The 27,566-nt window shown below is 46.5% G+C and overlaps 1 protein-coding gene across 3 annotated transcripts in view; it reads left to right on the top strand.

Annotated features, from left to right (window-relative positions):
- Positions 1 to 17,563, top strand: part of CASP7 (caspase 7) — a 34,487-nt gene extending 16,924 nt beyond the window's left edge. Inside the window, exons 2-6 of one of the 3 annotated variants that reach the window (XM_079137179.1) lie at positions 7,613 to 7,749; positions 8,630 to 8,758; positions 11,092 to 11,267; positions 11,631 to 11,760; positions 15,523 to 17,563. In XM_079137179.1, the coding sequence (XP_078993305.1) occupies positions 7,613 to 7,749; positions 8,630 to 8,758; positions 11,092 to 11,267; positions 11,631 to 11,760; positions 15,523 to 15,752 (802 nt within the window). In that variant the 3' untranslated portion in view covers positions 15,753 to 17,563. The remainder of the gene's footprint in view (positions 1 to 7,612; positions 7,750 to 8,629; positions 8,759 to 11,091; positions 11,268 to 11,630; positions 11,761 to 15,522) is intronic. The other 2 variants (XM_079137178.1, XM_079137177.1) reach the window with 2 other exon arrangements.
- Positions 17,564 to 27,566: the final 10,003 nt, after the last annotated feature.

The following is a 27,566-nucleotide window of genomic DNA, read 5'->3' as shown; positions in this document are numbered from 1 at the left end:
TGAAGAAGTTTCTAATCTGGATCTGTGAAAGCTTCTTATTTCCTGCCGGGGTCCCGCCTGGAGACCCCACTGAGCCAAGCTACCAAGCGCTGCCATCTTTCTGCAGTGGCTCATTAATTAGCACAGTTCCCCCAGCCCTGGAGGCCCTTGCTTCTGTCCCACCCAGTTGTTTATCTGAGGTGAGCATCTGCTTGGCTCCAGCCGCTGGTTTCCAGGCAGACACTAACTCTTTTTTAGCCACTAGAACTGGGACACAGAGCGTACCTCTGCTGACTGAGTCCAGAGGGAACTTCTGCTCACACCCAGGGGACCCCAAACGATGTGTTACACACAAAAAGCATCCTCTGATGACGTTGCCTGGAGTGGCATCCCCTGGGAGCCTTTTGTTGGTGGTGTTACAATAGCTGTGGCTCAGTGCTCGGCCCTGTTCTCTGTGCTGGGCAACCTTCGCAGGTTTCAGAATCGAAAATCTCACCCTGGGCCCTAAAGACACCTGCGCTGCTGCCCAGGGCTCCCCCGAGGAGGCCTGTGTCCTGCAGCATAGCACGTTTGATGTTCTGATCCAGAGCCAAGGGGCTGAAAGGCTGAATCCTCATGGAGAGGAGATGATACGGTGGAGCCAGCAGTGCTGTGCCCCGCACAGGTGTGGACAGCCGCCAGGAACATGGGGCCAGCACCTTCTCTGCTCCAATGGGCTCTGGAAATAGATGAGGGGAATAGAAAGATGAGAGGCCATACTGTGGGCAGCCTGTCTGTGCTGTGGGCCTCAAACTTCAGAGTCTCTGAGTATCTGCAGGACAGCTCCCCAGCCTGGTCCAACGCACCCTAGGTCTAGAGCAGGACCCGGGGATCTGAATCTTAGCGAGGCGAGCAACACTGGAATAGGAGACTTGGTGTTCTGCCTTGGGACACGTCTGGGCTCCAGCTTGTGATTACGGACAAGCTAATGTGATCTCTCTCTGTGGAGTGGGGCTGGTGCCTCAGAATCATTGCAGTGATTAAATGAGGTGATATGTGCAAAGTGGTAAAGTGATGAAAAAATTTACTGTATTAATTATTGTGTGACTGTTGACATGGAGGAATGAAACCCTTAAAGTATTAGGGAGAAGGATGAAATTGCTGTGGAAAACAGGAAAATAGGGTTTCTAGGGAGCCTTTAACAATGAACACAAAAATGTACGAATCCAATAATCTTTAAGACAGGCCAGATCTCAAAGTCCAGTTGTAGCAAGCAAATGACTTTTACCTCCTTAAATAGTAATTTTTAGATGTTTAAAATAACACATGTGATTTTAAAAGCTGTACAGTGAGGGCTCTTTCACTTTTTCCTGTTGTTCTGCTTCTAGCTGCCCCTAATACAGGTAACCACTGATGATGATGTACAATAACAGCATTAATAACCATGGTGACATTTATTGCCCACTTACTACTTGCCCCACGCTCTTATCGCTTTGTGAGTATTAACTTCTTTGTAAGCCGGAGGTAGCTGCCATTAGTTCATCTTCCTTACAAATGAGGAAAGTGAAACACAGAGAGGTTAAGCAACTTGGAATGTGATCACACAGCTTTGGTGGAGCAGGGATTCCAACCCAGAGGCAGTCCTACCCCAGAACCCAGGATTTATGTGCAGACCATCCTCCAAGAGACTCTTTGTGCACATAGGAGCCAATCTAAGCATATTTTTTCTTCTCAGCTTCCCCCGAAAGGCAGCCTGCCGTTCCCCCTGGTCTGTGCTTTAGTTTTGGTCCGTGCACGGCACCGCGTTCTGGAGCTCCTTCACAGACCACATCCCCCGTTCTTTATGGGACGTGTGATCACGACTTAAGACCCTGCCCCCTTTGTGGTCCAGCCACGGACCTGGACCTTCCAAGGGTCTCTTAAAGGAGTGAGTCAGGAGGCGAATAAATGGCTCCCCTGGTCCTCCAGGTCTTCCCCAGAGCTCGGTTAATCAAGGCCTGTGGTGCAGGTGTGGGATTGGGGATGGGGTGGGGTCAGCGCAGGAGGAAAACCTGGCCTTCTGAAAGCCCTTCCAGGTAGGACCGGACCTCACACGCAGAAGGACTCAAGTAAGAAATTCTCCTGTGTCCCTGCAGAACCCCCAGCCAGGGGCCACCCTGAAAAGCTTCCCTCTCAGAAGTCACTTCCTCCTGACACGGGACCTTGGAGCCTGAGGCGACACCTCGTTTGTGCCTCTGGAAGGTCCTGCTGGCCCACGGTCACAGGCTGCAGGCAGGCGTGGGCTGCTCTGCACCTGGGCCCAACTGGAGGTTGCCGGGGCCTTGGCTTGTCTTCGTTCATTCACAAAATACACTGAGTGCCTACTGTGTGCAGCGCTGATCTAGAAGCTGGGAAATGGCCGTGACAGGCAAGCCCGGCCTTCACGGAGTTTACCCTCTAGCAGGAGGGACGACCCTCTGGGATTCGAGGTCACAGGTGGGTGTGGCCAGGGTAGGAGGGCCTGTGCAGAGCTCGGAGAACTGAAGGAAGGACACCTGGGACAGGCACTCGCTCAACAGTGGTTTCTGGAGAGGGTGAGGCACAGTCCCTCACCTAGGGTGTCGCCAGCATCCCCTGGACAGCCCTGAGCAAGGAACTCATCTGATCGGATTGATGGAGTTTTAATTTATTTAGAAGCTCTCTTTGAAGAAGAGACTGTATGGGCGAGACTAGACTCTGGAGGCCAGTGAGGAGGTGACAGTGACATCAGGTCAGGAGGTGATGTCGTTTCAGGGTCCTGCCTGAGCCGACAGCATGAAGCCCTGTGAGCCAGGATCGTGGTGCTCAGGGAGCTCAGCAGCACACAAGCCCAGCAGGGCTTTCCTGGGTCCCCCTTTCCCTCTGAGGCTCCCAAGCTGTCACAGCAGGGCTGAACCGGCCGGGGAGCGCAGCCCCAGGGACGGTGTCAGAGACCAGACCTTGCCATGCCTGGTCTTTGCCAACCTGTCGCCTTGGCCCCCTCAGCCCACGTGGTGAAGCACGGCTACCAGCAATTCTCGTTTTAGCCACTTGAGAGAAGTTGGACCTTTTCTTCAATTCCAGTTTGAAATTCCCGGGTGAGAGGACTGATTGGCCGACCTAGAGATCAGGTGCCCCCGGGCCACTCAGCAGTGGCCATGGGGTCAGGGTGCCTCGATTGTCATTCACTTTCTGCCAACATGGTGGCTCCTGCCACAGTCTTGAGGGGAGAACTGGAGCGTTGGGGTGGCTCATCCCCAGGAGAGAAGGTGTCCCCACATCTCAGAGCTGTCAGGAGGTGGACTGCTCTCAGGGGCTCATTCCTCGGTTGGCAGAGGACTTTGGCCTCCCTCTTTGTTATCCTGGTTCTTCCTGTCACCCTCTCAGCAGGTGGGTCTCTCCAGGCATGTGCTGTGCTGTGGTGATCGCCCTGGCTGCTCCCCCAAAGCTGGCTCTTGTTGGGAAGACACATCCCAAAAGTCTGAACTGATAATCGCCCTCTAAGGCACGTCTGTGGTCCAGGAAGACATGGGTTTAATGAAAAGCTATTGGGGGTGAGAAGGAAACATGAATATTGACTGATTCAAATTCAGAAAGAGGAAGCAGACTTTGAATTCATTTTGAAAAATTAGAGTTCAGTTTGGGGGCAGGATGGGTAAGGGAATTTGTCCTTACCACCATTTTGAGGTATTTACCAGGGCTAAAAAAAATCACACTTTACATTTCATTTTAGATACGCATCATAACTATGTGTGTGTATCTTTGTTCCCCAACTTTAATTAAGAAATTAATTGATTTCCAATTTCTATTCTGATAGAAGCAGAGTTCTTTTATTTCCCATATAACTTGTATCCAGCCTGGTTTTTCTTGTAAAAGGTGTTTGCTGGATTTGGTTTGCTCATCACTGAGGATGAGCTAATGGCAGCTTTAAAAAAGTCAGAGCTTGTTTATGACTTGGATATTTTCCTAGAGATCTGAATCTCAGAATATAGAAGTAGAAATTCATCTCTTCAAGGGTCACAGTGCATGGTGTGTGACCTCCAGCTGTCCACGTTTGCTTCTCCCCTTAGGATCTTGAATGGCCTTCAGTTAGCCAGAGGGCGCAGGAATCTTGCTGTGAAATATAGTTGGTGTATTATAAGCCCTGCTTTTCCTGTTCAGTTTTCTCTCCTTTTATCTATTATGGTCTTTCCTTGAAAGGTTGCAGAGAATGCTGGATGAAACCCATCCTGAAGCTGCCTTTGTTGAAAGGTTAAGTGGGTCAGGGGCCAGGTTTAAGAAAAGCCACCGCTTAGGCACCAACTTCCCCAAAGTAACCTGGAAGATGAGTAAGTCCTATTCTGAATTTTAATATCAAAGACAAGGTTTGGTCAAAGAAGAAACACCGTCATAAAGCATGATCTGGGAGGCTGATTCCTGGGAATCTCATGCCAGCTCTGAATGTCAACTTTCCTGTCTGTGCAAATGTGGGAACAGGCAGCAGTTGGTTCAAGCACCGGCCCATAGGTGGCAGGTGCCAGTGAGGAACGGCTGTGCCCTCACACCCTGTTTGTTCTGGACTTTGTAGATTCCAAAATGCTTTCACACCCCTGTCCCATTTGATCCTTTGAGGGGCAACTGGGTCTGTTTTCATCCATGAGAAGCTCCAAACCCCTGGGGTAGAGTCTGGCTGGTGGACACACCTCCACGGTTCCTGAGCCAACTACTGACCCAGCCTGGAGGTGGCATGTTCGGGTTGGTTCCCGGGATGGATGGCTGAGTCCTGGTACCCAGAACACAGGCTGACCTCACTAGAGACAGGTGGCCTGTCACAGTGAAGCCCATCACCTGCCTCTCCCATCCGCAGGTCCCAGCACCCAATGCGAAGCGGGGGGGTTCTGAGGTTCCACTGCCCGGAGCTGGGCCTGCTGTGCCCACTCACCCCGAGCCAGCTCCTTAACCGCCCCAGGCCTCTCCCGCTCATCCTTGCAGTGGGGGTTATTAACATGACACCCACCTCTGACTTTGGGGTGCTACCAGGATTCAGTGAGAAAATGCAGTGGGAGTTCTAACCCGTGGTAGGCACCGACAGGTTGGTTGTTATCATTACTTCCTGTAAGGTGGGCCTCACCCTGCAGCCCACCCACCTCCAGGTCACCCAGGAGGCCCAGAGGCTGGGCGCGTGTAATAGACTGTTTTCACATGTACACCAGACACCGTCGGTTGTCATCAACGGGGTGGAAATGAGGAGGTAGATCCCGCTCCTGCCCACGAGCCTGTCCCTGCACAGAGCAGATCACTTTGCGGACACTCATGTTCTGAGGGGGAGACTCCCCAGGGAGAACCTACTGCCACCACACCTCCCGTCTAACTAAGAGCCACAGAAAGCTGCACCTGCCGCCTGCGACCTCTACAGGAGAGGATGTTGGTGCTCTGAAGGGCAGTGACTCACTGGCCCAGGTCACACAGGCGAGTGGACACAGCTCTGCCCATCCCAAGCCCAGCGCTCCTAGGTGCTGCGCGGCCTTCTGGGGACAGAGCGTGAAGCAAAACCGCTGCTGCTGAACACAGGGAGGGAGGAGCCCTGAGAGGCAGGACAGACTCGGGATGTTTCTCTTTAACAAACAGTGTCATCACGGGAGATGGGGGACCTCGTACCCGTGGGGGACAGGTCGTGACAGGGAACCTCATACCCATGGGGGACAGGTCATGACGGGGGACCTCGTACACATGGGGGACCAGGTCGTGATGGGGCACCTCGTACACATGGAGGACCAGGTCATGACGGGGGACCTTGAACACATGGGGGACAGGTCGTGACGGGGGACCTCGTACCCATGGGGGGCAGGACAGGTCGTGACGGGGAACCTCATACCCGTGGGGGACCAGGTCGTGACAGGGGACCTTGTACCCATGGGGACCAGGTCATGACAGGGGACCTTGTACACGTGTGGGACCAGGTCGTGACGGGACCTCGTACCCATGGGGGACAGGACAGGTCGTGATGGGGGACCTCATACCCGTGGGGGACCAGGTCGTGACAGGGGACCTTGTACCCATGGGGACCAGGTCATGACAGGGGACCTCGTACACGTGGGGGACAGGTCGTGACAGGGGACCTCGTACACGGGGACAGGTCGTGATGGGGGACCTCGTACACATGGGGGACAGGTCGTGACGGGGGACCTCGTACCATGGGGGACAGGACAGGTCGTGACTGGGAACCTTGTACACATGGGGGACAGGTCGTGACGGGGGACCTCATACACTTGAGGGACAGGTCGTGCCAAAGTGGAAAAACAGCAAGAAGGAATGGGAAGTCAGACGCAGCCCGTCCGTAAGCCAGACCAGGGCCAGAGGGCAGGGAGAAAGGCCTCGTCCTCGGGCTGGGCAGTGATCCCTGGAAAGTGGTGCCCTCGTGTGCAAGCTCAGCCCTTGCTTCGCCTCCTCTGCCTCTGGGTGAGAGCAGGGGAGGCGGGCGGGCGAGTCATCCTGACCGTGGTGACGGGCGCAGGCTTTGCAGCACCAGGAGCAAGTCTGAGGCCGGGGAGGGTCTGCTTCGCCCATCACGGCCAGATCCCAGCCTCCCCATGGACCTCAGTTTCCCTCCGTGCCGTGAGGCATCAGATGCCGCCAGTGGGCTCGTTCACGCAGGGAGTAGGTGCTGAGCACCCTTCATGCCCCTGGTTGTTCTGTGTGCTGGGAATTCAGCGATTTTCAGGACCGATGACCATCCCTCCCCTCCTGGCGCTCGTGTTGGCCTGGGGACTGGCCAGTCTGCTTCCTACTCGGTGGACGTTGGTCCTCTGCCCTCCTGGGAGGGCTTCTGCTCCCACCACGATACTGGTGTGCCGGGCTTTTGGCAGACTGGACCACCAGTCATTTGGAGATTGGAAGGGCCCTCCCTTCTTTTATAAATTGCTCTGTTCCTTTTTTCCTCTTTTACTGTGTGTCATTGAATTATAACATCCACGTGCAAAAGTGCACACACTTGGATTTTCTCTGACCCATGGGTGTGACCAGCACTAACACCAAGAACCAAAACATGACACGCACTTGGGACGGTCCTGGTATCCCTTGTGGTCACCTGCAGATTTCTGGTGCCAGTGTCAGTTCCAAGCCCAGCAGGTGCCCGTTACCTTTGGATCTTTGCTGTTGTGTTTGTGAGGCACCTTCTTGTCGCTGTAGGTCGTCACGCTTGGCTCCTTCTCGTGGTTCTGTTTCACGGCCTGTGTATTCAGCAGTTCTCACATTCTGCTATAAATGGGTGAAAGGATTATTTCCCGTTCGGGGGCTACTGCTGGGAACCTCTTGGTAAACCTGTCTGTGTTCCAGGGAGGCACTCTGCCCTCGGGTGTGTGTCAGCTCAGTTTTAGTGGAATCTGCCAGTTTTGCACAGTGGAGGTACAAAGTAGGTTCCCCTAGCAATGTGTGATCATTCCAGACGCTGAACACTCAGTTTCTTTCACACGGAAGCCGTTCTGGTGAGTGTGTCCTAATCACATTGTGATTTTAATTTGCATTTCTCTGACATGTAGCAGGATTTACCAGGAAACCCATTTAAACATGACGGTTAAACAGAGCCATCTGTCCTCTCCAGGTCGGCACCCTCTGACTTTCCTGGGCACAAGAGGCCATGACTCTTCCCCAGCCCCTAACTGGCTTTCTGTTTCCCCAGTAAGAAGAAGAAAAATGGTTCCACACAATCAGTCAGGACCCCCCGGGACCGAGTGCCCACGTATCAGTATAACATGAATTTTGAGAAGGTGGGCAAATGCATCATCATCAACAACAAGAACTTCGACAAAGTGACAGGTGGGTGTCGTGGGCTGGGTTCCCGCTGCCTCTCCCTTCAATTTTCTCTAGTTTGTGTCAGACATCCATCAGAGAAATGGTGCGCCTACGTCCTGTAGCAGGGAGCCCTCCTGCAAAGGTGATCTTCCCGTGTCCAGGGGAAAGAGACAGAGGAACCAGGAACTTGCAGTCTGAGGTCCCACCATGTAGATGAGCTGATAAGGGACTTTAACTAAGAACCTCCAAGGCTAAGAATCAAGGGGCCTATTTGGCTTTGAGTGGGGCTGAGGGCCCTGAGGGTCTCACCTGCTGTGGGCAGGATGAGTCCTCTCTCTGCATTTGCTTCTCATTTCATTGGCTTGTTGACCTCGGAAGGTGTTTCACATACTCAGAGGATTTGAGGACAGTAGGGCCCCTTGCCATGACCTGTCACGTGCTGTGCTGTGGATTAAACTCGCCCTCTATCCCCAAACTCATATGTTGAAATTCCAGCTCCTCATATAACTGTTTGGAGGCAGGACCTTTACAGAGGTTATTTGGGTTAAATGATGTCACAAGAGTGGGTCCCCTGATCCAAGAGAATTAGTGTCCTTATTGGAAGGGACTCCAGAGACCTCACTCACTCTTGCTCTCTCTCTCTCTGCCATGTGAGGACACGGTAAGAAGGCAGCCATTTACAAGCCAGGAAGGGAGCCCTCACCAGCAACCAAATTGTCCAGCACCTTGATTGTGGGCTTCCCAGTTTCCAAAACTGTTGTTTAAGCCATCCAGTCTGTGGCAGTTTGTTACAGCAGCCTGAGTTAACTGATACATCTTGATCTAATCCTCTGCTCTGGGCACCTGGCTCCATGATACTCTGCACCCAGCGTGGCTCATCCGTGGATCCACTTGATTCCCACAGGTATGGGTGTCCGAAATGGAACAGACAAAGATGCTGAGGCCCTCTTCAAGTGCTTCCGGAGCCTGGGTTTTGATGTGACTGTCTATAATGACTGTTCTTGTGCCAAGATGCAAGATCTGCTTAAACGAGGTGAGCGCTTACCCTCCTCTGCCTTCCTCCTGTGTGGAGAGGAGCAGTGTCTGACTGGACTTAGGGGACAGAGGGCTTGCAGCGTGGGGAGTCTTCTTCCTCTGGCCACTCTACCTATCCTGCAAGAGGCAGGTCTCTTTCAGAAAACTTGAGTCTCTATGAAAAAAAAAAGCTTAAGCTCTCATGAGTGAAATAGATTCTGAATATACAGAATGGTTACAGTTTCAAAAGGCCGATTCCTCGGGAGGTAACAAATCTATAGCCTCCTGTCCAGAATGGAGTTGAGATGTAAGCTTTTCCCAGTGACAGATGGAGGACAATAATCCCCATATACTTCAGAACTATAGCACATCCAGGATTTTCTTTCACTAAATCTTTAACACAAACCCTGTGATGTTGGCCGACAGTCTAGTACCATGCTCATTTTATAAATGTGGGGATAGAGACATACTGAAGAGGGAATCATGGACAGAACCAAACCCTAGCAGGTCTTCCATCGTGTTTTCTATATCCCACATCATCTAATGGATGTCACTTAGATTACTCTGGAACTTAGGGCAAGTGTTTGAAGGTCAGTTGTGCGGATTCAGAGGACAGGGACCCGGAGGCAGTAGACCATTCACTTCTGCTTTTCTTAGCAGTGCATCTAGAAAAAAAGACTCCACCTTCTTCTTCTTCTTCTTTTTTTTTTTAAATAGGCATCAGTTTTAGTTATGCATCTTTTTCTGATTTCTTCAAATTTGAATCTTATAAGCTGGACTCTTCTACCCTAGTAGGTCGTGTGGTAGAACATCCTGGGAATTAGGAGTTTGGTTGTGGGTCTGGTACCAGTGCCAACTGCTGGGCTCCCCAGGCCAGGCAACCATGCCTTTCTCATTTCTTTGCTTTCCTGAAATGTGGACCATGCCCCCAGCTCCGCTGTTTCCTAGGGTTGGAAGATTAGCTTTGCAAAAAAATAAATAAATAAAATAATGGCCTCCATAGGCACAAGGGCCAGTTGTAGTTTCTGTTCTCGGGGAAAGTGAATTCTACCCGAACCCAGAGCCTGTCAATCAGCGTTCTAGCGAAATAGCAAAGCAGTGATTTTTCTTGACTGTGTGTGTTATGGGTTCCAGGGAGGATAAAACTCTGGCTTTCCAACTCTGTCCAGATTCATCTTATCTTAAAATAAGCTAAGAATTCCAACATTCATCACCGTCAGCTTGTCCCTCTTATTATCAGAACTGACATGGAAGCCACTGGGCAGATCCCTGCACAGGTGCCTCAGGGATGAGCACGGTGGAGGCCACACCTGCTCTCCAGAACTGATGAAGCAGCAGGGGGTGGCAGCACCCACCGGAGCAACACTGGGCTGCCCGTGGACAGTGCTAGGGCACCACTCCGAGATTCCATGTTTCATCCATGAAATAAAGAAAAATAGGCCTTCTGCATGGGGTCCAGTAGGGACCAAATAAGACCATCCGTGTGACATACTTGGATAGGTGTCAGCACAGAGAGGTGCTCACGCAGTGTTAGATGTTATTCTTTGCCCCATCACTGATGGTAGAGAAGATTTTGTATTGTGAGAGAAGCTGCCTTTCTAATCATTTTTAGGTGTGAAGTGCAGTGACCTTAAGCAGGTCCACATTGTTTGCAAACATCGCCACCGTCCACCTCCATGATCATTTCCATCTCCCCTAAATGAAGCATCGACTCTGTTAAACACTAATTCCCTACATTCCCTTCCCCCGGCCTCTGGCAGCGGCCATTCTGATTCTCTCTCCACTTGACTACTCTCAGTACCTCATCAAAGTAGAATCCTACAGCATTCATCCCTTCGTGACTGGCTTATTTTTTGGCACAAGGTTTTATTTTCTTCAGCTAATGGCTGCCTGGGGCCCACTTGACAAATATTAGCTCATTAATCAGGGCCTGCCAACTCCACTTTCAGACAAGGAAACAAAGGTACAAATGGTTAACTAACCTGCCTGTTGTCATAGAAGTAGCCAATGGCAGGGCCCTGCCCTTCTGCTCCCCAGTATGCTGCCTCTAACAGCTGCTTGAACACCTCGGCCCTGGGGGTCGCTCCTCTCGAGGTTACCCCATCTAGGGTTCAGACCAAGTGGGAATTCCAGAATTCTCTCCAACTTCTCTTCCCTAGTCTTCATTCTCTTCAGAGGGGCATTGCAGACAAAGTCTAGAGCTTGAGCAGAGCCCTCTCCCTGACCATCCTCCAACCCTCGCTGGTCCCTCCCCAGCAGCCTGCGCGGCTGCCAGGCTGCCTCTGGGGTACTGCATCTGAGGTCCGCAGGACTTCAGTCTTCGTTTTCAGTGTTCACGTTGCTTGCCTGCAGCTTCTGAGGAGGACCACTCTGACTCAGCCTGCTTCGCCTGCATCTTATTAAGCCATGGAGAAGAAAATCTAATTTACGGTAAAGATGGCGTGACACCCATAAAGGATCTGACGGCCCATTTTAGGGGAGATCGATGCAAAACCCTTTTAGAGAAACCCAAGCTCTTCTTCATTCAGGTAATCACTTTTCAAAGTCAATACGATTGAAAATGGGAAAAGCCTGTAGGGTGACTGGGTTGGCGCTGTCTTTACGAATCTCCATCTCTTTGGGGTATGCAAATTCAGGTTTGGCTTTTCTGCTCTAAGTAGTTGGTTTATGTATTTGCCTTGGATTCTAAAGGAGGAAGGATTCTTTGAGACTTGCAATGTTTTGCCTTGCTGCGTAACTGGGATCACCATTCATTCACTTACTCATTCATCAGAGGACCACTGAGCTCCTCATCTATGTCATCCACTGTCCCTTGCATCTGGGCACAACAGTGAACAGCCTGTGCATTTCTGTTCCCAACTCCAGGAAGTGATCTCTCCTTTCATATTTAGGCTTGTCGAGGGACAGAGCTCGATGACGGGATCCAGGCTGACTCAGGGCCTATCAATGACACGGATGCTAATCCCAGATATAAGATCCCAGTGGAGGCCGACTTCCTCTTCGCTTATTCCACGGTCCCAGGTATCCAATCCGTTGTCTGCTCACCTTACCAGTCAGTTTCAGCATCAGTAAAGCCTCTAGGGCTGTCTTTGTTTCTTGTTGCTGGGTGAATTAATTGTAGTTTGAACATCCCTAATCCAAAATGATTTCAACCTGAAACTTTTTCAGCCCCAACATGCTCAGAAGTTTAGATTTTGGAGCATTTCAGATTTTGCATTTTCTTGTCAGGATGCTCCACCAATAAAGACTATGCAAATGTTCCAAAATCTAAAAGTCTCTGAAATCCAAAACACTTCCAAGCATTTTGGGTAAGGGATACTCAACCTGTACTGTAAGCACAGTGGCTTACATAACAAATGCATTGTCTTGCTGTTCTGGGGGTCAGAATCCCAAAATGAGTTGTCAGAGTCACATTCCTTCTGGTGACTCAGCAAGGAAACCCATTTCTTTGCCCTTTCCTGTCATGTCTGTGACCTTTCTTTCATTTAAAGACAGAAACCTCACATCTCTCTGTCCCTTCCTCTGTTCTCGAATCTCTCTCTCTTTCTGACCACAACTGGAAAGGGCTTCGGTGATTGGACGGGGCCCACTTGGGAACCCAGAATCATCTCCCATCTCAGTTCTATAACTTTAATCACATTGGCAAAGGCCTTTTTGCTATGTAAGGTAACATGGTCACAGGCTCCAGGGTAAGGGTGTGAACATCTTTGGGGACCATTATTCTGCTTGTTCAGTTTCTTTCCAGAAAAGCTGAATTCTCTCACTTTGTCTTACTATTATTAGGAATAATTATAAAACAAACATTTCTTCAGAGCTTTATCATTTACGGCGGGTTTTTGTGTCTTTTACGTTGTATCATCCTTATGATAAATTTGTAGTTAGTTATAGCAAAATATAAATACAAAATATAAAATAGCAAAAGTGTTATTGTGTCCTGATTTTACAAATGAAAAAAGTAAACTAAGCTCGGGTGAGTTTGAGAGATATGCCCAAGGTCAGATAGAGATTTCATGCACAAATTCTGGGCCAGGATTCCTTTACCCTCACAGTTCCAGAAAATGCCAGTCATGAGCAAGCCTCCTCATTATTTACCAAGAACCATGTTTGCCTGAGCCTGTTCCATGAAAGTCCTTCCTTTGTTTTGGGTGCACCCGTCACCAACTTAGAATTCTCTCAGTTTTGTCAAGTGCTTGGTGCACTGGTTTTGGTTGTAGTAAATAGGTTGGTATGTTTGACAAAAACCAGCTCAAGCAGGATCTGCAGATGGGATCCTAAGAAAGCGATAACTTCACAAGTTTTAAGTTTCATTAAGATAGAAAATAATTTGGCCTTCCTGATCTTAGGAAGGAGGCAGAGTAAGGGCAGTCATATCAATGTAAACAAACCTGGTGGAGTAATTGTAGTTACACTGAGCAAGGTCTTGAGGAACTCAGGAAGGAAAGACAAACTCTTCTAGGGAGGCAGATGAGAGAGATGTTCCTAAAAAGCTGTAACTGAGTCCTGAAAATTCAAACCACAGGGGAAAGAGGAGGATGGCTTGCCAAACAATGCCAAGTCAAATAGCCCAATGCATTCAGCCAAACTTAAGATTGGATGAGAATGTATCAGTTAACTCAGGCTGCTGTAACAAAATGCCACAGACTGGATGGCTTAAACAACAGTTTTGGAGGTTGGAAAGCCCACAATCAAGGTGCTGAACAATTTGGTTACTGGTGAGGGTCCCCTTCCTGGCTTGTAAATGGCTGCCTTCTTACTGTATCCTCACATGGCAGAGAGAGAGAGAGCAAGAGTGAATGATGTCTCCGGCGTCCCTTCCAATAAGGACACTAATTCTCTTGGATCAGGGGACCCACTCTTGTGACATCATTTAACCCAAATAACCTCTGTAAAGGTCCTGCCTCCAAAAACAGTTATATGAGGGGCTGGAATTTCAACATATGAGTTTGGGGATAGAGGGCAAGTTTAATCCACATCATGTGTCAGGGCATGGCAAGGGGCCCTACTGTCATGGGCCCTGTGTGCTATACTAAGCAGCCTGAACTTCATACTGATAAAGAGGTGCAAGGAAACCATTTTGGTGCAAGTCACAGGATGACATTTGCACTTTTGAATAATGACCTTGGAGCCCCTATAGGACAGAGGTCAGAGGTCACAAACCCAAGGAGAAGGTGGTCTTTGCCCAGCCTCACCAGAATACTGTATTGAATGAGGTAATGTATGTGCCCTACTAAGGCCATTGAGCTCACGCCTCATGCAGGTAGTTACCACTACCTTGTGCTGTGGGAAAGAATTCTAACTCACTTTACGTGATAGTTTACTATTGACTTACTACATATTATACATTTATTCCATAACTGGTTGTTATAAAAATGATGGTGACCTCAGTAGCATCAACTTGGGGTGACCCATTGGCAGTGAGAGGAAGAAGCACAGCTCATCGTGGAAACCAGAGACAACCTTATTGGTCTCACACTGTCTGTTTAAAGGCGGGTGGAGAAGTGGAGGGAGTGGGCCCTTCCCTGCCCCTGGAGGAAAGCCGCAGCAGCTCTGTAGGTGGGCTGCTATGCTGAGACATTAGACAATGTTGTAGAAACTTCTTAAAGTCACAGACAGTTGCCAAACTATAACGAGACTGTCCAGTCTGAGATAATAACTAAAACTCCAAACTCAACTTTACATTTCTCCCAGTTTCTCAGCCCTGCTACAGGGCTTAGTGGCTAATGGGGCCTTGATCTTTCAGCTTTCTCAACAGCTTTCCCATTTGAAAGATCTATTTTTAGATTCTCCCAGAGTCAAAGTTGGGACGGAGTCTGGGAAGGAAGGAGGCAAAGTCGGGGATAAGACGTGAGTCCCGTGCTCAGTCATCTGGCCTCTTAGGCCCTGGTCAGGTAGATGATTGCAGCTGCTGAGTGCTGCAGCACTGGGTTGCCTGGGCCCTGCTCCTCCTTGGCCCTCAGATGGGCACCTCTGTTCCTGGTTAGTCATTGTGGTCCCTTCCTCAACTCTTGGACATCCTCTGTGGTCCCTGTGTGTCTTCTCTCAGCTGGGGTCTTCTTGCCTTTTCAAGAGGACCTATTGATCAGGACCCAGGACAATCCAAGAGCCAATTTTCCCTCCCAGAGGCCATGTGTGATCCTTGAGGAACACACCCGTGCCCTGACAGTGCCAACCCTCCTGGGACAGCAGGCTCTCCTGCCTCAGCCCCTAAATACTCAGCATCCCTTGCCTTTGCATTTCTTTAGCAGGATACAATTCTCATTTTGTGTACCCCCAAAAAGCAACAGTCACAATTCTCTGAGATTCCTTGCCAATCTCTTTTCTAGGCTTGAATTAGAAAGTTGTACTCACCCCAATTGTCTGATGAGGAGTTGCAGGTTACAACCTTGGCCTCCAGCTTTCCTCTGGAAATCTCCAGAAGCGGATGTGTCTCACTGTCACTTAGGTATCTCATAGGTGTTACATGAACATCTCCATCAAAACAGACGCAAGAAAATTTTCTGGCAACATCCACCAGCACTGGCCTTGGGTGATATTATCTGTTATTGGATTTCCATGACAGAACACCCAAGGCATTCTTTAGCATCTTCATGAAGTTTTCTCCATTTAAGGTTTTTCCTCAGCACAGCAACATAATTCTCATTAGTGACTCGTGTGCAAATCAGAAGGGAGTCATTTCCATAAAGCCAGGCATGAAGACCCCAGACACTGACAGCTGAAGCTCATTGGCGAGTGGAGCAGCTACCAGGGTTGACTGATTCAGTTCTCATTTCTCTCCTGTCAAAGGATATTACTCCTGGAGGAACCCGGGCAAAGGCTCCTGGTTTGTGCAGGCCCTCTGCTCCATCCTGGATGAGCATGGCAAAGACCTGGAGATCATGCAGATCCTCACCAGAGTGAACGACAGGGTAGCCAGGCACTTTGAGTCCCAGTCTGAGGACCCCCGCTTCAATGAGAAAAAGCAGATCCCCTGCGTGGTCTCTATGCTCACCAAAGAACTCTACTTCTCCAAGTAACCATTTCTTCTAGCTGAGAAGCTATGGATCATTCATTGATGAGTCAGGTTATTATTGTTATTATTTTGAAGCTCTTGAAATATCCAGAAATGTTATGAGATTTTAATTTCAGGAAAATGTATTGATTCAACAGGGAAGAAACTTTCTGGTGCTGTCTTAATGTTCTCTGAATTTTCAGAGACTTTTTTTTTTTTTTTTACTTCAGAGACTTGTTTTTCATTTGATGACTTTGTAATTTTCTCTTAAGATTTATTTTCTGTTTGTATTTCTCTTACCTTGTTATTGCACTTAGTACATGCAACAAAAATGACCTCTTGGCTGTGTCCACTGTAATTGATGGTGATATTGGTGGAGAGTCAGGGTCATGTTTGCACTTGACAAAGAGAATTCCAGCTCTTGTCAGATAAAAGGCAAAGGGGATACTCATTGGCCTGTATTACAGAAAGTGGGTATTGTGTGGTTTGAGTGGATTTTTATTGGCTTAGGGCAGATTCTCATGCAAACATTCCCAGGTAAGTGAAAAGATGAAAGTTATTAATGATTCTAATATGTATCAGTTTGGATCTGGTCCAGAAAACAGAAGCCATTCTAGATGTTTCATTAGAGGGAATTTAATACAAGAAATTGATCTACATCGATGATGGAAGAGAAACCAAATAGCAAAAAGCTGTTTCTACACCTGGGACTGTGAGGACAATGGGAGATGTGTGGTTTCCAGAGTCCAGAAACCAGGATCAGTCACAGAAACTGGAGCCATGATGGGAACTGTCTCCTGGGAGCTGGGGCTACCAAGGAACTCTGGAAAATGGAGTCATGTCAAAGACAAAACCACCACCCAGGAATGGAGACAAGGCCAGAGCTGAGTCAGATACCTAGAAATACCGTGGCCTCATCTCTCTGGTCCTCGTGTCTCCCACTGGCACCCCACCGTTCCAGCCTCACCTGGCAGCCAGCTGGTGGCAGACCTGGGAAGGATGATTTCCCAAGACACAGCAGAACAAGGAAGGGATGGTGAGGTGGGGAGGAGAAACGAGTGTGAGCCGGGCCCATAATGTGAACATAAGTAATCCTGTTCCCTGATGTTCAACAGTTTATCCATTCAATCATTTATTCATTGAGTCGTCAGATAATCTACATATGTGCAAAATAATCTGTCTCTGCTTTATGTGCAAAATAATCTGTTTTAGTTTGAAAACACACCTGGAACTTTTTAGATTATTCCAGACCTTGTTCTGAGTAAATGTTTTTGTTATCTCTAATTCTATAAGTGAGGAAGTTTATAGCAAACAATTTTAGCACTTTGTGTTCAAGGTGGTATTATCTTCTGAACTCTTTATACATTACTTTATTCTCTCTACCTAATAACTGGTTAACAAACGTTCATATTTATTGATTAAAATGTGGTTTCTTAATTCCTAATGGACTCAGTTTGCTTTCCTTTTGAAGTTATTTATGGCAGTGGGAAAATGTTAAAACAAGATTAAGAACCAAACCTTCTGCCAGGCACAGTGTCCCACGCCTGTGATCCCAGCAACTCAGGAGGCTGAAGCAGGAGGATTGCAAGTTCAAAGCTAGCCTCAGCAATGTAGCAAGGCCCTAAGCAACTTAGCAGGACCCTAAGCAACTTAGTGAGACCCTGTCTCAAAAAAATAAAAGAAACTTGGGCTGTGGCTCAATGGTTAAGCACCCCCAGGTTCAATCTCTGGCACCAAAAAGAAAAAAAAAAAAGAATTGAGTCTCCTGACTTGATCTCAACACAAAATATAATGCATGATTGTATTCAGAAGCTGGAACACTAAGTAAGTATAATCACTTGAGAAGCCAAGACTTCACATAAAGGGTTAATCCACTTTGTAAAGCCATTTGGGATCAGCTGCCATCATTAATTTGGCCAGAAAAAGAAAAAGAAAATCAGATGGTGTAAAATTATCTTCTTTCAAATAAGAAAACTAGTTTCAGGGCTAGTTTATTGGACTTGTTCCTGGTCTTCTGCCATCTAAAATATACCAAATGTTCAAAATTTAAGTGGAGATCGTGAATCAAGAATCAACAAGCATCTACCCTACCATGCCCAGAATTCACAGGCTGTTCTTTGGAAAGTAGACTGTTTTTTAAAGGTCCTTAAGGCAGAAGTAGATGTGCTTAAGTGCATTGCAGTTTGAAGGAAAAACCATAGCCCTCTAATTTGCTTTATAAGCTTCAATGGAAGGGAAAGAAATCCCAAGTGTTAGAATTAATTTTTTTTAAGTTATCCAAGCAGTTATAGGCTGTAAACAATGAATAGTGTAAGTTCAGCATCAAGAAAGAATTCTATGAAATTTGGATTAGGCATAATCAACCAGTAAAACCAACACAAATATTTCAAAATCTGAAAAACTCTGAAACCTCAATCACTTCTAGTTGCAAATATTTTGTATAAGGATATAATTTGTCTTGTATTCCTTAGACCAGAAGTATAAATCACTGTTAAGAAAGAATCTTCACTGGTCTTGGTGGTGCATGCCTATAATCCCAGCAGCTTGGGAAGCTGAGGCAGGAGGATTGAGTTCGAAGCTAGCCTCAGCAAAAGTGAGGCGCTAAGCAACTCAGTGAGACCCTGTCTCTAAATAAAATACAAAACAGGACTGGGGATGTGACTCAGTGGTCAAGTGCTCCTGAGTTCAGTCCTTGGCACCCGCCCCCAACAACAACAAAAAAATGCTTCTTCAAGCTGGAGGTGGTGAGACATGCCTGTAATCCCAGCAGCTCTGGAGACTGAGGCAGAAGAAATCACGGGTTTGAAGCCAGCCTCAGCAACTTAGTGAGGCCCTAAGCAACTTAGTGAGACCCTCTCTCAAAATAAATGAAAAAGGGCTGGGAATGTGGCTTAGTGATTAAGCACCCTTGGGTTCCATCCTTGGTACCAAAAAGAAAAAAAAAAACATCTTCAGGAGCTGAGAGTGTAGCTCAGTGGTAGAGCATTTGCCTAAATTGTTTGAGGCCCTAGGTTTGATCCCCAGCACTGGCATAAATAGAGATAGATAGATGATAGATAGATAGATAGATAGATAGATAGATAGATAGATAGATAGATAGATAGAAAGAATCAATCTTTATCCTTGTATCCTTATATACTTATGCCCAGAGACTTGTTTATCAATATCAGAAAATCTCGTTTTAGCCATATACACATATTACCTATTAAATGTTTTCCATATTTTATTGGTGCATTATAATTACACATAAGTGAAATTTGTTGTTACATATTCATGCATACACATGATATAACAACAGTTTTTTTTCTGGACAGTACTGGGGATGGAACCTAGGGCCTTACAGTGCCAGGCAAGAGCTCTACACTGAACTACATCCTCAGCCCTTTGAGATCAGAATCTTAATCCAGGTTGGGCTCATGCTTGGTCACACCTCCCCGCTTCTAATTTCTGAACTTTTCATAGCCAGCTTGGCCCTAGGCGGAACTTAATCCAGGTGAGTGACCTTCCCAGTTCTCATTATTATAATGAGTCCAAAATTCCTGCTGGCAGGCGTCTCAGACAGAGCTCTCCTTCATCACATGAAAAAGACGTGTCATTCTTGGGCTCAGGGAACTCAATCTGTGTTTCGATATTTTTTCTCCAGGTGCCACTAACCTACTTAAAGTGTTAGCTATTGATACAGTCATATACTCTGTCCCTAGCTTTTTTCCTGAACAGATTTCCATAAACCATTGTAAGACCATTAAGTTTATGAATTGCTCAAAATAGATCTCAAAATACAAGTGCCGGGACTCATTGTATACACATGATTTAAAACCTTGAGGAAAATAAATCCTCTCTGTGAGAAAGAAAATGACCTTCACTGAAAAGTCATGGATACTGATTGACAAGTCTTTTGTTTTGTCCAGTTTTAGCAGTGCATCCATCAGCAGCTACTCTGGTCACCAAGTGTTGCCTTTGACTTCCTGGGAACACACCCTTCCCTCCATCTTTACATCTTTCAGGCCCTTTTCCAGGAAACATCTGGCTAGGTAAGAATGTCTGGCAATCACTAGTCTATAGCAGCAATTCCCATATTCCTCTGTATTACTGTGGTGCTTGGTGTCGGTGGGGAATTTTCCAGGAACTGCACCCCCACCCAGGATGCCAAGACCTGTGGGTGCTCAAGACCCTCATATAAAATGGCATCATGTTTGCATATAACCTATGCTTATCCTCCTGTATGAATCATCTCTAGACTACTTATAATATCTGATACAAAAAAAGTCACTATAAATATTTGTTCTATATTGTTTAGAAATAATGACAAGAAAAAAAAAAAGTCTACATGTTCAGTACAGATGCGATTTTTTTTCAAACATTTTCAATCCTTCGTTGGTCAAATATGCAAATGCCAAACCCATGGATAAGGATAGCTGACTGTGATGGGCCAGAGTCAAATAGCAGTTTCCCAGGGATCTCCAGAGATACTCCCTAGGTTGCCTTAGACCTACTGAACAAGAATCTGCACTTTAACCAGTTCTTCAGATGATCCATATGCTCATTAGGCTTTGAGAATTTCGGTGTTAAGGGCATGGACTATATTTTATGTGTTCCATAAAATGGAGAGAGCAAAACTCTTATGAAACTGCATGATACTCTGTTTCAGTCCATTTTCTACTACTGCAACTGAATATACCATGGACTGGGTAATTTATTTTTTTAGAAAAAGGTGTCATTTAACTCACAGTTTGGAGGCTTGGAAGTCCAAGAAAATGACACCAACATCTGATTAGCATGTGGTGAGGGCTTTCTTGCTACATCTTATCATGGTGGAGGGCATCCATGGTGAGACAGAGTGAGCATGCTAGCTCAGGTCTCTCACATGTGAGCCACTAATGCCCCACCCTCATGACCTTGTCTAATCCTAATTACTTCCATCAAAGTATGAATTTGGGGACTAAGTTAACACCACCTGGACTCTTGGGGAATATGTTCAAACCATAGCATACCCTTAAGGAACATGACATGCTTTGCACTTTGTCTATCTCCATTTTAAACAAGCCTTCACTGAGTGATATAATAAGATTGTTTATATGTTCTTAAAGTGACTGTGAATGTGAATTGCACTTGGGAGTTTTCTTTGGCAACAGGAGCTGCTGTGCCCTGGAGCCTCAGGGTTTGCCTTCCCCCACCTGCCCTTGGAGCCCACAGGGAGAATTATTACCTCTCCTTGCCAGGATGCCCTCAGGTCATTGATCACTTGGGGTTTTGTTTTGGATCAGATGGCAAGTCATTCTTTTGGATTCATAAATCATTAACACAAACACACCAAGGACATATTTGGAAAGCCCAGCCACCACTGCAGCCCTGATGTAGATGTGGAAACTCTATTAGCTTGTAGGTTCATGCATGAAGAGCCCTCTCAGAAGTACATGAACAACTGTTGAAAACCCAACAGCCATATATAAGTTGGCACTATAAATATTTATGGCACTGTAGTTTTCTAACAAATTTGTTTTAATCATTTAAAGCCAAACACTGTCAAGGGATTTAAATTTGGAAATTATGTCTGCAGACACCGAGGCTGAGCACCTGTTGAACTTCGCTGGTCCGACCCAAGCAAACAGCACAGGGTTTGTGAAAGATCTGGGAAACAGAGGGAAGTGTCAATGACAAAATAGGTTTGGTCTGTGCTGCTAGTTTCAGCTTCAGTTGTTTGAGACATACGCTCAATCGGCGAAGCATGGAACTCTTAGCAGAGGTGATTTTAACTCTCCATGTTTAAAAGTTAGGCTCTGTGTTGGATCCAAGTTCTGATTCCAGCTGTGCCGTTTGACCACTTGATTTTGGGCGGCCCTTCAGTTCCCTCCTCTGCACAGGCAGGTAGTAATGTGAGGGTTCAGTGGGAGGCCCAGAGCTCAGTGCCCTGGCTGCGCAGCAATCCATGAATGACAGATCTCAAAGATGCTGATGCTGTGAAGATGCTGGCAATGGTGACAGTGACGTCGAAGTCAGGAATGGGTGCTGGCCCCCTAGGCCCTCGCCTTGCTCTTTCCTCCTCCAGGGCTCCTTGATGGTGCTCTCTAATGTGTGCTTTCAGACAGGTCTCCCAGAGATGCAGGGATTGCCCCAGATTGAATTACAGTGAATAGTTATGAAGTCCTAGTAATTGCCAGATGGGATTGCCAGGTAAGGGATGGGACTGGAAAAATGACCCAAGAAATGATGCTCACCCTGAAGGAGGTGAACCAATCACTCCAGTAAACTAGCAGCTGAGACAGAGTGGTGTGGACCTTACTCTGGAATCCAGTCGAGGGGTGCCCTTCTGCCTGGGGACCCAGAGACAGTATCATTTTTCATTATTCCAACATCTTGACAAGACTAAGGGGAAGACAATGGAGAGGAAGCTATGACTGGTGGGTAGAAGTTAGTTCCTTTATGATTCTCAAGTTTTAGGTGCCTGAGAATCCCTGGAGGGTCCATTTGAGGCAGATTCCTACCCCACCTCACCCCATTACAATTCAGTAGGTCTGAAACCAGGAATTAGAGAGTCCGATGAAGGTGATTGTAGCACAATCAACAGATACCAAAGTCTCCCTTGTAGATCTGCACAAGTGACAGCAAAGCCTAAATTAAGCAGCTGGAAAGGACACCAAAGGGCCAGTGGAGCACTGACCGCCGACCCGCAGACTGATCCTTGCCCCACATCAAATAGCAAAGGATTTGGGGCGTAAGTGTGCTCAGAACTGGGACCCTCTTGCCCAGGAATTTCCAGAGTCTGCCTCGAAACTTCAAGCCCAGGACATCTTGTTAAGAAAGGCTGTAAGAGAGGGTCCAGCCAGCAGACAGCTGCCAACAGATGGTCCCGGTGCACTGGCTTCCCCAGCGGTGTCAGCGGGTGTACCTCCCCGCTTCCTCTCCAATAAATCACTTAGCCCGTCGTTTCTAGACACGGCAGGTCACTCACCCCCACAATGCAAAATGTTCCCTTTAACATTACTGACATTGTTCAGCAGGGAAAGGAACAGATAATTCTCAAGTGAATGTTTTTAACATTAGGGTATAGGACCAACTCATAAAAGCTTTGGCAAATCAGCTTTTGCAAATTATCTTTTCTGAAGCTTCCAGCTTTAAGCGCTGACGGTTTTGAAGCACGGAGATGAAAGAGACCAATTCTTTTTCTTTTGTGTTGCTAATTAGAATTTTGCTTGGCATTATGAAGCCTGCTTTTCTCTTGAGATATTTGCCAGCATACATTAATTGCACAAATATTTACAGAATGCTAAAGCTCAAAGAGCAGCTCATACCAAAAAAGATATGGAACACTTAGAAAATAGCCTCTATGATCCATCTCCGTGGCTTGTTACCCAGAATCAGCAAAAACCCTTTGCCCTGTTAGTTTCAGCAAAAGTGTTATTAAAGAACATCATCCCTGGGTTGATTTAGAGTTTACTGGGCTGGCTATGGTTGCTGATGTCTTTCTTCAAAAGCCTTTTGGTGACACTTCTTTTTTTTAGGGTTAAAAATAAGGTTTCCAAGAATATGTATATGTCTTATGGATTGCTATATTGCCAACATTTTTAATCTCTAAGCCACCCACTTGGAATAGAAAAGGTTTATCCAGTGGTTGTTCCAAATCCCAGGGGCTTCAGAAAGTCAAACTAAATAAGGTACAAACTTGACTAGCAAAGTCACAAGGTCTTAGGACTGTTGTCTTACTACTGTGCTAGTTAAGACAAAAAGACTCTGGTGTCAGACAGCACCAGGTTCAAATCCCACCTTTGGCATCTCCAAGTTGTACCAACTTAAGGAGTCTCTTAACCTTTTCAAAAGTCTGCTTTCCAAACGTCTGCTTCTATCTTCAAATAGAAATAGTCCTATGCAGGTACCCAGGAAATGGTACCTACCTCCAAGGATCTTGTAAAGAATGAATGAAATAATGAGCACTTAACACGATGTCTGCACACAGAACATACTCAGTGAACCTGGGGTTGTGTTTTTAAATCAGCCCGACTTCATAGAAATCAGGCCACAGACAGAAATTAGGAAGGTGGGAAAGGAGGTGCAATTGGATTCTTTTTCTTTTTAAAAAACTTGTTTAAATAATGTTATTGTATTTTTCATACCTTTATTTTATTTATTTGTAATGTGGTGCTGAGGATCAAACCAGTGCCTCCCATGTGCTAGGCAAGCGCTCTACCACTGAGCCACAACCACAGCCCCCTGCAATTGGATTCTAAAGTACAGAGGAGACTCTGCCTGAGGACAGTGATTACCTGTGCAAAGGAGGAGAAGAATGTGGACCCAGAGCTGAGGCAAAGCCCCTGGCTACTATAGGAAGGTAAAAGAATGGCCAAAACTCACCTGACCTGCAGAAGAGGAATGGGTACCGAGTCCAGAGTCGCCAGATAAAATACAAGGTACCAGTGTGAGAGTTGTCAGAATCATAATGGAGTCACTTATGCCAAGCCCTCACAAAATATAAATAAATAATAAATAGGGCCAGGAAGGAGGAATCTTCGCAGGCATGATGTAATCTCGTGTCTGATAACAAGTACTGTCATGCCAGAACCACAACTCTGCAGAAAGCCCACTGTGAGGACATCCGCCCAGCAACTGCCAATCCAGCCGTGGACTGATGCCACCCTTGTTACTGATGCTTGTCATCCAGATAATTATTTCAAAAATACTTATGTAACCCTCTCTATTTTAAAAACTCTTGTCTCCCTTGCCTCCCTAAATAAGCACACGTTCTCTTTACTGTGGCACGCATATTCCTATTGCACTCTTTATTCCCAAATAATTCCAGCATCTTTGGAGAAGCTCTTTCTGTTGTTACTTAAATTGACACCAACTAAATCTGCATTTCAGATAAAACAATTGCTCAAAATAAGTATATCCCAAATAGTGCATGGAACATACTTCCACCAAGAAACTACTCATTGTTTTTCTGAAATTTCAATTTTTGATTGGACCCCTTGTTTTGGTGGGATTCTTTTTTGTTGTGCTTGTTTGTTGTTTGCCAGAAATCTGGCAGTCATGTCATGCTGACTATTATACAGACCATTGCTGTAGCGCTGTGGCCTCCTCTTGGCCCTGAGGGCCCACCTCACAAAGATGTTGGGAAGAGTCAGAGAAATAACATGTAAAAAAGACTTTGAAAGCACCACAGAGCTCTCGGATCACGTGAGGAGACATCTCCTTTGGTGGGTATTATTTTAAAAATGCAGTCATCCAGCAAAACTCAAATCCTTATTGATTCCAGGAGATGTATGAAAATTTCAAAGAGGACTTCTGAAGATCTAGCAGAGTGACTCAATATGGCATTTCTAAACCCCAGACACCTTAGAGTCACTGGAGAACTTTTCTAGTGCCAATGCCCAAGCAGCATCCCAGTCAGGCCAAGTCAGGGTCTGTGAAGCTGGGACCCAGGAATCGCTGTTGCTAAACTCCTCCTGCAACGTTTCTTTTTCAGCCAAGCTTAACAACAAGAGGCCCAATGCCTAGGACAGGGTGAGATGAACAGTTGAGAAACTTTGGAGCCAGAGGAGGGTGCTGGGGGATAGCTATGGCCTTTGGTAAGACTGGCTGAAAGAAGGGGTTGAGGAAGAAAACAACAAAGAAATACCAGGAGGGAATTTGTAAAAATAAGTATATTCAATCAACTTTAAAAGACCTTCTTACAACTTTCACATTTTAAAATAACATTAGTAACTAAGGGCAAAACAGCATGGACATTTAAAGAACTAAGAGATTTGGATGCTAGAAATAGTGGGTTAGGTTAAGAATTCCAGGTAAGAATTTGCTGTAATTAACCAGCCAGCATCTAATAGCCACATATCACAATGGGAGCAACTGTCCTTCTCATATGAGAGTGCAAAAAGATCCATTTGTGATTGAAAAGGGCTGTGTTGGAGGATTTGTGCTTGCAAATCACAGTTGGTTCACAATTTCTCTTCTATTGGCAGGGCTTGTGGGAGCTGACGACCAATTTCTTTTTCAGGCATAAAGATATAGATGTGGGTGGTTATGTAAAAATGCACAGCTCCGTGTTCTCAGGAAACCACAGCTCTGCAGAAAGCCACCTCTTGTTCTTCACTGTCCCTGATACCTAAAAGGAAATAACCATATAAATAAAACATATGTCTCTTTGCAACAACAAATATTTATTGAGCTAGTGCCAAGTGCTGTTCCTGGCCTGGGGGAGAGGGCAGGTAACCAAGTAGTCTTAGTCTTCATAGAATTTATATTTTAGTCAAGAAACAACAGTTAATATCATTTCCTATAGTGAAAAGTCTTGAGAAGAAAAAGTAGGACATGGGGCACATAAACAACAAGGTAGGAAGGAGATGGGCTGTTGGAATGGCTGAGAAAGACCTCCGGGGAGAGTAACTTCTAGGCAGAAATCTGGGTGGAATGAGGGAGGCTGTGGGGATATGTGCAGAGAGTTCTAGGCAGAGCAAGCAGCAAGTGCAAAGGCCCTGAAGCAGATACCCAGCTGGACCTGTATGAGAAACATCAGGAACACAAGCGCTGCAGAGTAGGCTGGGAAACAGAGCGGAAAGGTAGGCAGGACAAGAGCATGATGGTGAGCCCGTGGATTTCACTCTGTCAAAATGGGAAAACACTGGGGAATTTGCGCAGGGAAGTGATGAACCTGTCGCATGTTGTAAAAGACACTCTAAAAAATGTATTAAGGAGAAAAAGAAAATGGAAACCCAAGTGAGAGGCTGTCGTAATGGCCCAGGTGAGAGATGATGGTATGATGGTAGGTTAGAGGATCTGACTCCCCTCCATGCTCAATGAGGGGAGGGGAGTCAGATATGGGCTCTTTTTTTTTTTTTTTTTTTTTTTTTTGACCACTTTCTGAAAGTTTGACTGACTTGTAAAATGCTGCACATATTTGGGCTTTATTTTGAAAATAGAGCCAGCCGGATTTGCAGACAGAAAAGGGTAGGAATTCAGGATGAATCCTAGGTTGATGTCTAAGCAGGTGGAGGAAATGATTGTTTCCTGCAACTGGCAATAGATTTGGTGGGAAGAGTTAGAACTGTGAAAATCAAGATTTCTGTTTTATGGAAGTTGTTTGAGATGCCCAACAGATACATAGAAGAGACTCTTCCATGGACTCTTTCATCTTCACTTTCTATATATTACTTTCCAATTGATGCTTTAACAAATTACAACAAATTTAGCACCTTAAAACAATGCAAATTTATTCCCTTCCAATTATGGAAGTCACAAATTTAAGACCAAGGTGTCTGCAGGACTGACTCCTTCCGTCAACTCTAGAGAAGAATCCATTTCCTTGCCTTTTCCCGTTTCTAGAAGCTACCCACATTCCCTGGCTTCCGGTCCCTTCCTTCCTCTTTAGAAGCATCACTGTAGCATCTCTCTCCCCTGACCTCCCACCTCTTCCTTATAAGTGCCCTTGTGACTACATCAGGTCCACCTGGTAAGCCAGGCTCATCTTCCCATCTCAAGACCCTTAACTTATGTCTGCAAAGTGCCTTTTGCCATGGTAGGTAGCATTCATGAATTCTGAAGATTAGGATGTAGATCTCTTTAGGGAGTGGCATTATTTAGTCTACAACACGTCCCTATTTCCTTACCCTCAGAACCCCGATGGAATTCAGGATAGTCATATGCCCAACTAAAAACTCCATTTTGAGGCCTATTTCCAGGTAACAGTGACACCGTAACTACCCATGTCCCCCATGCCAATTCCATCAGCCACTGGCCTCCTCCCAACTGCCAGAGTACACATGGTTTTATCTGGAGGATTCCTCTGACCTCCAAAGTCCACTTTGACACATGTCCAACAGGGTAGAAGTGCCAATAAATTAATGTCCCCTAA

This window comes from Sciurus vulgaris, assembly GCF_902686455.1.
Source record: "Sciurus vulgaris genome assembly, chromosome: 4".
In the NCBI taxonomy this organism is placed as follows: Eukaryota; Metazoa; Chordata; class Mammalia; order Rodentia; family Sciuridae; genus Sciurus; species Sciurus vulgaris.
Note: the sequence above shows the minus strand (reverse complement) of the source record. Positions and strands in the feature narration are given on the sequence as shown.